This window comes from Mastomys coucha, unplaced genomic scaffold, assembly GCF_008632895.1.
Source record: "Mastomys coucha isolate ucsf_1 unplaced genomic scaffold, UCSF_Mcou_1 pScaffold1, whole genome shotgun sequence".
NCBI lineage: Eukaryota > Metazoa > Chordata > Mammalia > Rodentia > Muridae > Mastomys > Mastomys coucha.
In genome coordinates this window covers 36,070,665-36,081,739 of record NW_022196891.1, presented here as the reverse complement: position 1 = coordinate 36,081,739, position 11,075 = coordinate 36,070,665, and the positions used below count along the sequence as shown (strand labels likewise).

Sequence of the window (11,075 nt, the reverse complement as noted above, 5' to 3'; positions counted from 1 at the left end):
ATGTAACCTGTTCTTTGTGGGCTGAGAATAAAATCACTCACTCAAGTCAAATAGCTTTGACCATAGCAAGAAGTTTGTTTCCAAATAATTGTGCCTACAATTCATTCCTTGGCATAGCAGAACTATCAACTCTCAGCTTAGCTACTATGGAGGTTAAAATCCTTTGGTGATGTGAGGGACATTGTAGTATAGCCTTATTACAATGAACTCCAACGTCTAAAAATTGTTCTTATTTTGGGTTTGTACCACAGTAAGAGCCAAGATTTTAAACTCTACTAAAAACAAAACCAATAAACAAAAGACTTTATCTATTTATGTTCATTTAATAACACATCTACCATTTTTATGATTGGCATAAAATATATACTATGTTGAATGTAATAAAAAATAGACATTAATATTTAAATATACATCTTCATGTTACCTATTCCAAAGAAAGATTTAGACCCATACTATCATTTTATACTCAGTGATTAAACTTATATTTGCCTCTTCATATTGATTTTTAAGTTCAATTTACTATGAATAAAATAAAGTTAGGCCATGTTAAACTGTTTTTAAAAAAAGAAAAAAAGAAATGTTTATTGTCCAGGGAATATTGAATGATATTTTTTGATCAATGTACAAAAAGAAGTTTTTAATTCCCTGTTTTGCAAATATCAGTATGCTATGTTTTCCTGTTTCAGAAAATGAGTAGGAGTTACCTGCTGTCCTCTGGTCATCGTCATGCTATCAAATACTGTTTTAATAAAAACTATATCACCCTGTATCCTCATCACAAGAAATTCAGCATGAATGACACATTTAAAGTATCTGGGAGTCAAAAGGCTATATCTAATTCTGACAGGAGTATAGTATGCTAAAATAGAAGTTGGGTACATAAAGAGTTATCATGAAATTATATTAAAGAAAATATTACCATTTCGATAATATGATTGAACATATACCATAAATCCACTCACTGACTCAGAGACTTTGTACAAGTAACAGAACTATTCTTCAGACTGATATTTTACTCATAAAAAAGGTGTTGACAATAGTATTCACCCCCTAGAGTTGTTTTAGAAAAAAATCCAATAATGAGATATATGAATCTTAGCTCAGCTTAGAGCATAGAGATCATTCAACAAACACTAACTAGTTAGTAAAATTGGGTTGATCATTCTATGCCCTATGATTAGCACCAAGCAACATGTTATTTATTTTAGGAAGGAAGTGAGGGAGGGAAGTGGGAATGGAAAGGAAAGAAGCAGGAAATGTTGTAGGCACACATAGAAGGGGCCTTGTCCCACCATAGAACGTTGGATGACTGTTGAAGACCATTTCACTGTGTTGGCTCATGGTGGGGAAGTGAGGATGGGGAGAATCTCTGAGCCAGAGCTCAGAGACACTTGTGTACACTGCAAATATGGGTCAGGGAAATCACAGACCCTGACCTATTGATTTAGAAAGAGTTCAGTGTACGTTAGTTGAGTGAAATAAAACTAAAGTGAGAGATTTTTAAACAGAACAGAGTACCTTGCCAGAACTAAGACATCAGTGGTAGAACATGGATGAGAGGATAAGATGTTATTATGGCTTGAATATAAAATGTCCTCTACAGCACAAAATCAGGGAACCATTTCAAAGGTGGGGCCTAGCTGGCAGAAGTGAGGCCCAGCTGGCACAAGTGGGGCACTAGAAGTAGTTCTCTGAAGATTATTTCTAACATACGGTCCTTCCCACTACTAGTTTCTGCCACCTCTGGGTGACCCAATTTTCCCCATGCCTTCCCTATTGTGATGGTCTCAAGGATACAAAACTATTTGTTTCTCTGTTATGGTATCTTTTTTATCACATCTATGAAAAAAATAACTAACAGTGGCCCAAAGAGTCATGTAAGAGGTAAACTACATAGGTATATTCAACACTACTCAGAATCTAGATTTCTGTCTGAGATCACTGTGTGGATAGTGTGTCACCCTACATAGAAAAGTAAGGATGTCTTTGTACCCTTGCTCACTGTTGTATATAATGAGATTCAATGCTACAAACCACTTTATAAGTAGGGAAAAAACCATTGCTCTGACTGTAAAAACAGTCCTAAAGAACACGAACCCTAAAGAACACGAGTCCTAAAGAGCAAGAATCATGACTGCATTTGTCTTAAGGCCTTATTTCAAAAGTAAATAATTTTGAGAAGTATCTCAAAACTTAAATGTTTACCACAAATGCCCAGATAGAATTGAATATAAAAAATAAAACAAATAAACCAAGAATCCACATGCCCAGAGGCTCTGACTCAATGTTGTGTCGTTTCTCTGTACAGAGATTTATAGAGAAACTTGTTAAAAATATTGACTGTGGTCTTGACTGAAGGAGTCTATTTATATCTGGTTAAAGAGAACAGCAACTAAAATTCCCTCCAGAGCCTCAGTGGTGTGGACAGAACCAGCAAACACATAAATCAGGACTTCCCTCGTGCTCCTGATTGAATGAGATAATGCACAAACCGGAAAAACAGGGAAGGATTTATTATAGTTCTAAATCTCTTCCTAACCTGCCTGGTGTGCTGGTGTGTGAGTTTTGAGTCTTAGAACAAAACGAAAATTATAAACAGCCTGTGCTTCTTTCTTCCCTCCTTCTTTCCTTCTTTCTTTCTTTCCTTCCTTCCTCTCTCTCTCTCTCTCTCTCTCTCTCTCTCTCTCTCTCTCCCACCCTCCCTCTCTCTATTTCTTTCTTTCTCTCTTTTTAAAGAAAGTCCACTATATCAAGCAAATCCTGATCCATAGCAACCTACTGTGAAAGCTATTGTTTAGTAGTAGTTTATAAGTATGTGAGTATGAAACGGAAGTGTTTTAAAAGTAGACATTCTCACTGAAGACATCTGAAGAGTTCTTTGGGGAGCTCACCATAAAGAACTGTAAGAGTTCTATATGACATGTCTCTTAGTTCCTTTATCCAATGCTTGAGTTTCTTCTTCAGATTATTGATAAAGGCCCCAAGAGTTACATAAAATAAATATATTATACTATGGTACAAGAAAATTTATGTTGTAGTTATTATTTGAAATAGGATCCACTCAGGAGTTTATTAGGGTTACAAAGTGAGCAATCATATTGTATTCTCATTACTGGCTCATTAATAGTTAATTCTCTAGTTATGTACTGAGTCGATTTTAATTCAGTTGTTGTCATTTTAACCATTAATTAGTACTATTTATTCTCACTCAGTCATTGATTGAAGGTCAACTATTTATGTATTGCTGGGTACTGAAGTGTTGAATAAAATACACACAATCCTGTTTATGTGGAGCTGACAATCTGTTGAAGCAGGCAACTATACACGCAAATAAACACATCATTAAAAGTTGTCAAAAGAGCAATGGAAGAAAAAGGCTGAGAAAACTGACAGGAAACCAAGGCATTTCATTGTGTTGTGATCAGAGTAAAAGGGAAAAGTAATGTGAGGTAAAGTCTGAAAACTGAGAAGAGTTGGCCAAGAAAAGGCTTGGAAGATAATTTCCCAGGAGGGAAGAGAGCTGGTGTTGAGTCTGTGGGAAGGAAGCATCCTCAAAGCAGAAGAGCATGCTGGGATGGAAAGAACCCATATTCCAAGGGAGCTCTTAAGTCGTATTAAGGATTTTGATTGTTATCCTATATAAAAACAGGAAACCATTTTTATTATTTTTAAACTAAAAAAAAGGGCTATGGCTTGATTTCCAAATTTTGTGATTTAGGTCTATAAATTTTACCTTAAAAATAAGTTTCTCAGTGAACTTAAGTCGACATTATAGACATTATTGGGTTGTAGGTCTGTCCCTTGTAAGACTCCATGCATTTGTGTACCAGCTTACAGGGTAGCTGATGCTATTTTAGTGTCCAACATCATAATGTCAGTGTCCTGATAAATTTATATTTTAGGATAATGGATATAAAAACAAGATAACGGATAAAACATGAAAATGATAGAAAACATTTTGGGGACCAAATCTATTAATCTTGGTGGTAACTAGAGAAAATAACTAAAACAACATATTATGAGAAACTTACATTTGGTGACAGCAAATGTCCAATAAGCATTTAGGTCTACTTGTTGATGATATGACAATGGTGCTGCTACCTTGGTGGCATCAGTCAATCTTGGCTACAATGATAAACATGCATAACTTAAAACACAGAAGCTCCACTTTTAGGCCTCAATTTCAAGGCTTTACCCAGACACACAGTATTTCACTATAGTGTTTCAACCCATAAATGGATGCTTACACATTCACGCATTTTGGGATACCTAATAATGACGTATGAGTTAGATCTGCCATAGGAACTTAGAGTAAACAGGGAATAAACACAGCAAGTCATGAAAGGTAACATGTAAGACAGTTCATTTATATTAAGGCCCTACCCACAAATAAAGCTGTATTTCTATAGGTGCATGTGTGTAAAGACACAGAAGCAGACTGCACAGGGAAATTTCTTCTGTGTTTGATATTTTAGATTCTTATAAAAAAGTAAGCCATTTATTTTTAAATCCTTAGCCATAATTCAGTTATCTAGCTAAATCTAGGAAGGTGTAAACTAATCTACTTCTGCATGTTAGGTGATAACTCTGACCTTCCTCTGACCTTTAAGGCAAATCTTAGGGTTTCTTTCTATTGGTGTGATGAAACATGACCAAGGCAACTTGGAGAGAAAAGGGTTTATTTTGTTTACACATCTAGTTCATCATTAAAGGTACAAACTCTAACAGGGTAGGAAACTGGAGGTGGAAACTGATGCAGAGATCATGGTGGAAAGCTGCTCACTTGCCTGCTCCTTCCTCTAGGATGTATCTAGCTTGCTGCAAGTTGACATAAAACTAGCCAATACAAACTGACCCCTTGTCAAGATGACACACAAACAAGGTGCATTTGAGAGCAGTGAGACAAACAACTCAAGGTCAAATCATGTGTTACAAGCTGACAGCTTATGCTCTGCTTGAGATAGCTTGTGGAATGCTTTCTCTATGTTCTGCTTTCTCTGGAGATCTCCAGATACCTCTTTGCTTCAGACAGCAATTTTGCAAATCTATAAGCTCTCTGGACCACTCATCTTCTGAAGATCAAAAGCCCGGTCTCTTATTTACATAGCAACTCAGTCTTTACTCGAGGTTCCTTTTTGGTTATCCCATGAATCAACATTCCGTGACCCCAGCTCCTTGGTTCTTAGAAAGAGACAGCAAGCATAAGCACAGACAATAAGATAGCTGGGTGGGGCAAGGTCCCCTGAGATTACCATTCCTACCATGTCTGGGCCTGGACCTAAACTCTCTCTGTTCTAGGCTGACCTTGAATTCAGAAATCTGCCTATCTCTTGGCTGCCTGACTTTATATCTTTATGACAAGCTGGCTCATAGTGCAGCTGCCTCTGTTCCTTTAGATCTGTGAGGGAGCTTCTTATAAATTCATCCGGTATCCTTATATTTCTGCATAGCTGGGAAATTGTATATTTTCAAACTCATGTTTTCAGTGTTCTTTCTCATAGCCTCAAGGGATGTCCTGAAGGTCACAGCACTCTCCTTGTTGCTGAGAGATAGATAATATCCTCACCTCGTGGACTCATACTGTCTCTGATTATCATGGAGCCATTAACCTTGACATAGAGGGCATCCCTCAAAGGAGGAATGTGAAAGAAAACATGTACACTATTATACAAACAAACCTTTCACCCACAGCAACCATCTATGCAACCTTGTGGAGGCCCATACCCTGCTGGCTCTATTCCAGGGGCACAAGCCATGTCATTCTGTCCCTTACACATGGCCAAGTAGGACTCGCCAATCACTGTTAAGCTATAACTTTTCCTTTCTTATTCATCCCCAAGATCATAATTAATATAAACAAATATGAATCATTTTTATAAACTTAAAAAGTCCTACAGTCTCTTTTAAAATCTAAATTCACTCAAGTGTTGGTTCCTATAAAATTAAAACAAATTAACTTAAATACTTTCCTATTTCAAGAGGGTAAAATATATAGTCACAATAAAATCAAAGCAAACCAAAACTCCAACAGTATAAATCACTCAATGTCCAGAATCCAGGATGTGTTCATGATTTTCTGGGCTCCCTCAAAGAGCTATAACTTCTTTGGCTCTGCCCTCTGCAAAACACACAGAAAATATCCTAGGCTCCTACTGGCTCCACTCCACACCTGCGGCTATCCTTGGTGGCTATCCAAGAGCTGACAACTCTAAAATGCTGGGGTCTTCAGCTGCAACTATGATGTACTCCCACCAATAACCTCTCCTGTGCTTTTTTCTTCAAGGATACTGGCCCTCTGACATGCTGCACAAACTCAGCGGCTCTCCATGACCCTTTCATGCCTTCAAAACCAGTACCACTTGGGTGACCCTTACACTACCAAGTTAGGCTTCAGGCATAAAGTATAACCTTGGTCAGCTCTGGAACACAGCTTGGTCAACACAGCTTGAATGTGTTGACCCTAATGAAACGCTTCTCAGAAGATTTCACTTCAATACTGCTGGTCTCTTGTTTAATCACCAATATATATATACATAGTCATATATATTTATATATATAGTTACCAATATATATAGTCATATATATATTCCTAAACTCCAGCTAAGCAGTATCAACTATCCCACTAAAGCAAAGATTTTATTTCAGTTCTTCTGGTATCTTGTTAACCACAGCTGATTATTCAGCCCCAGCTAAACAGAACCATAGAGTCTTAACTTAAAATAGCACACAGCCCTGATAGAGTCATTAAGAGACTTTCAAAATTCCTTCTGAAACTTCACAAGGCAGGATCCAATATCTGCACTTCTTTCAACACTATTAGCTTCCAAACTCCCACACAACAGCACACCAAGCTTTGAATGCCCAACAGCTTTTCCAGCCTAGAGGTCCAAAGTCTTTCGATCATCCACCCCAAAACAAGGTGGTCAGATCTGTCACAGCAGTACTCCACTATACTGGTTCCAATTTATGCCTTTCTCTAATCCTTAAGGGTACCTTAGGGTTTCTGATGCTGTGATAAAATACAGTGACCAACGCAACTTGTGGAAGAAAGGGTTTGCTTAGCTTAGACCTCAGTATCTAATCCACCAACGAAGAAAGCCAAGGCAGGAACCTGGAGGTAGGAGCTAATATAGACGTCATGGAGGAGGAGTGCTCGCTGGTTTGCTCCTTCCTCTCTGATGATTCAAAAGACACTTGGGGTTGGCTATGTGGATACTACTGCCTTTTCAGATATTCTCTTTAATAGTTTCATTTAAAAAAAAATGATAAATTGAAGTCAATGGCTTCCCACTTTATGCAGTGTACAGATTAAATCATATCTACCTTGAAATTCCACTTTATTTCAAGCCTTATAGGTGAAACCTTTCTGAAAAGTATTGACCAAAATCATGCATCTTTTCGAGTTTATTATGCATCCCTTATCCATTGCGACTAGAACCTGTTTCCCTGCAGCATCCTCTTATTGGCTTCTCCTGCCAGCTTTTTGAGGGTGGGCACCTTGCTAATTGGCACCAGCACAGTGGTCAGCCACTTCTAAGACATGTGCCTGGCATTCCTGAGCTTTGACTCAGCAGCTTCTCTGAACTTTTATCCTGCAGGATACACGGGTGCCCTGTGTGAGACGGACATAAATGAATGCAGTAGCAACCCCTGCCAATTTGGGGGGGAATGTGCCGAGCTGTCCTCAGAGGATCTATATGGAAACACTGCTGGCCTGCCTTCCTCCCTCAGCTACTTTGGAGCCTCAGGCTATGTTTGTATCTGTCTGCCTGGATTCACAGGTGAGGCGAACGAAATGACGCCCAGTGTTTTATAGCAGAGAATGGAAAATTAAAAGTAAAACCTGTGCTGTGTAAACTCTGGTGCCATGGCACAAAGGGTCCCCCTTGTGGGCATGAGAAATAACTTGGATCACCTGTAACTCCTTAGCTCATAGAATTGGGGATTGAAATGGATAAAACAGGACACATTTTATTGAGAACTGCTGATCACCTCAAAGTCTTCAGCCTAGAAGTGAATGCTATCAGTAATTTCATGTGACCAAATTTGAGCATGTTCAGTCTTATGGCTTATTCATATTTGCTAGAAATGTTGTTATAGTGATGAATATGCACATGAAGAACAACTATCTAGTTTCGAATAATCTTGCTAACCTGTTCTGCACCTAAAGTCAACGACAACATCAAATTTCAGTGGGTTCTCTTCCTTGTGAAGCACCTTCTTGAAACCCAAAGGTCTTGGGTTTATTTTCCCATGAACAGAGGCGTGTGTGCTCTGACGCTTCCAGAACTTTGGAAACTGGCTCTCAAACTGTTAATAAGTAGTAATTTACCCACAACTTCTAGATACCAAAGACCAAGGTATTCATAATCTAGTTTTCTACCCCATCTGTTTCTCTATATATGTACTTGAGGAAATACGTTAGTTGTTGCTGGGAATGTCTAGGGAAAGCTAATGATGAGAAAAGACCTAGGATTCCCTTGATTTTACTATTTCATATTTGAAGATAATGAACTTTGATATGCGGTGGTTTTGTCTAGTTGCTGTAGTAGCTCTGTCTGGGGGCAGCATCAGGATAAAACAAATAATCTCTGAGCAGATTTTAAAACGTGCTTTTGTTGTACCACAAAGCATTTTTGAACCCCAAAAGACCATCAACGAGCCTTTTCCGATGTAATAACACTAGGGTCTCTTTATCACAAACTCGAGTTTGGGTCTACTGGTGGCCCACCCACAGCGCAGTTTGGTGAAGCAGCTCCCGACTCCCAATGGGCCAAGGTTTTATAGGAAATGGAAGTAAGTGAGGCTGGGTCCAACCTGGTAAGCATCTAACTGAATATCTATTGTATGCTAACAGGTGGTGCTCTGAAGCAACAAGATCATGTACAATCACAAACGGTCTGAAAGTCCATCTGAAACCATCAGACTAATCTTTGAGTAACTGTTGGTAGGAAGTAGCTAGGGAGGAACTCTGGCCAAGGACAAGCCGTGGGGTCCTTCCCGGTACTCGGGTGCAGCTTGGGTTCAGCTGTCCACCAAGTTATTTGACTTCCTCTTTCTTCCTTTCTTTCTTTCTTCCTTTCTTTCTTTCTTTCTTTCTTTCTTTCTTTCTTTCTTTCTTTCTTTCTTTCTTTCTTTCTTTCTCTCTCTCTCTTTTTGTCTGTCTATGTGTCTGTCTGTCTTACTTCCTTCCTTTCTTTCCTTCTTTCTTTCCTTCCTTCCTTCCTTCCTTCCTTCCTTCCTTCCTTCCCTCCTTTCCTTCCTCTCTCTCTTGTTCTCACTCTCGCTCTCTCCCTCTCTCCCCTTCTTGATCTCTCTTTCTTTCTTTTGAGATAGAGGCCAGTTCCAAAATGGAATAAGTTTGGCCTCTCACTCTTACCTTAATTTTTAAATTAATCTTGTAATGTGTCTTATTTTCTACTCATGTAGAAATCAATGTGATCTGTGAACACATAGTTTATCTGTAATATATTTGGGTAGTTACCTCACCCTTAAGAATATTTCATTATCCCATTTTTATTTCATACTCTTATCTCCTTTTCTTCTTCAAAGTTATTTGAATTGGGTATAGTGATGCATTTTATACAGCTACTTTGCACTTTTCTGGGAACAAAGTAGAAATTATATTCCAGTATCCTCAAATATTGTTTGGGATAATACAAAGGAGATTCAATTAAAGTGAGAAGCCATTGTTGGTGTGCCTTGCCAGAAAACAATATGGCTGTTCAACAAGAGGTATAATGTAACAGAAAAGTCAGAATTGATAAAAAGCTGACAAGAATGACTATGTTAGTTAAAACACCTGGCAATGGCTTAATAAATTAGTATTTTCAATTATGTGGAATTCCAAAATTGTGTTCCTGTCATCAACTTTCACCCAGTGGTGATTGAATGATAAAGTTATCACACTCTTCCATAGGACCTCTTCGTATTTCTACCAGCAGTGTGTAAGCGACTGATTTCTTCAGATTCCATTAATCTTGGCACTCTCTATGTTGTTAAGATTTTCCATGTATATCCAGTAGGTCTCATTGAATGTGTTACCCGTGTATTCTGTGCCTTTACCAATTTTCTGTCTGGACAGCTTTCTATTCACTTAGAAAAGAGACTAGAAATCCCCATCTACAATGTCAGGATTGTTTTTATTTCTGCTCTATCAGGTTTTGTTTTATGTATTTTTGAGACTCTGTTGCTTGCTACACACTTTATAGTTATTTAATCTCCCCAGGGGTTGATCCTTCTACCATTATGCAATACCCCTGTCTCTGTATGAATTTACTTTGACATCTACTTTTTGTAATGTTATTGTAACCACCTGGGATTTTACGAGGTTCTCATTTCATATCTTTCCCTCTTCTTCTATTCTCCACCTGCCTGTGCCACTGAATTTGTGGTTCCTTTAAACAGCATATTAAACAGCATATTTTTGAGTTGGTTTTAAAATTTTATTCTGCTAATATTTGTTTTGTGGTTAGTATATTTAGATAACTTTACTTTTTAGTATATTAGAGATAATCCATTCTTTGCTTTCTGTTTGATTGGTGGTTTTATTCATGAAACCTGTAAGCTTCTTGACTCAATTTTAAGATTACATCTTGATTTTATTTATCATATGTTATATAAATTTAATATCAATTATTTTGGGCTTGTCTTATCAATCTTCCACCACTCTGAGGTAAAGTATATAAACTTAGGCCTCACTTTAGAGTATCATTGTTTTGAGCATCAGATGATGTTGCAATTTTTATTTTAATGACTAATGTGAATTTTTTTAAAAAAATGATATTGCCTATATTTTGCTCACTAATTTTTTCTTTCATCCTATGGTCTCAATTTTTTCTTTGTTCATTTTCTTTCTGCTCATTAAAGAGCTTCTAATTTTAAGGGTAACTCGGGGTTAGCAATGAATTCTTTTTCTTGTCTGAGAAAGAACTTATTGTCGACTCATCCTAAAAGGAGGGTTTTGCTAAATATAGAACTTGTTCTGACAGTTAATTTTATTTAGAACTGTATGCTACATTCCTCTGTACTCCATAGTTTCCTTTTACTATCATGCTTTTTCATTTCTTCTTTGA

General features: G+C 37.6%; 1 protein-coding gene and 1 long non-coding RNA gene across 6 annotated transcripts in view; one reads left to right on the top strand and one right to left on the bottom strand.

Annotated features, from left to right (window-relative positions):
- Crb1 (crumbs cell polarity complex component 1) overlaps nt 1-11,075 on the top strand; it is a 175,534-nt gene that overhangs the window by 48,314 nt on the left and 116,145 nt on the right. For all 4 annotated transcript variants that reach the window (XM_031384157.1, XM_031384176.1, XM_031384164.1 and 1 more), the window contains exon 5: nt 7,599-7,781. In XM_031384157.1, coding sequence (XP_031240017.1) covers nt 7,599-7,781 — 183 coding nt within the window. The remainder of the gene's footprint in view (nt 1-7,598; nt 7,782-11,075) is intronic.
- The window catches only part of LOC116100374, a 66,585-nt gene that overhangs the window by 34,408 nt on the left and 21,102 nt on the right, over nt 1-11,075 (bottom strand). For both annotated transcript variants that reach the window (XR_004122563.1, XR_004122564.1), the window contains exon 2: nt 4,032-4,125. This is a non-coding gene — a long non-coding RNA (uncharacterized LOC116100374). The remainder of the gene's footprint in view (nt 1-4,031; nt 4,126-11,075) is intronic.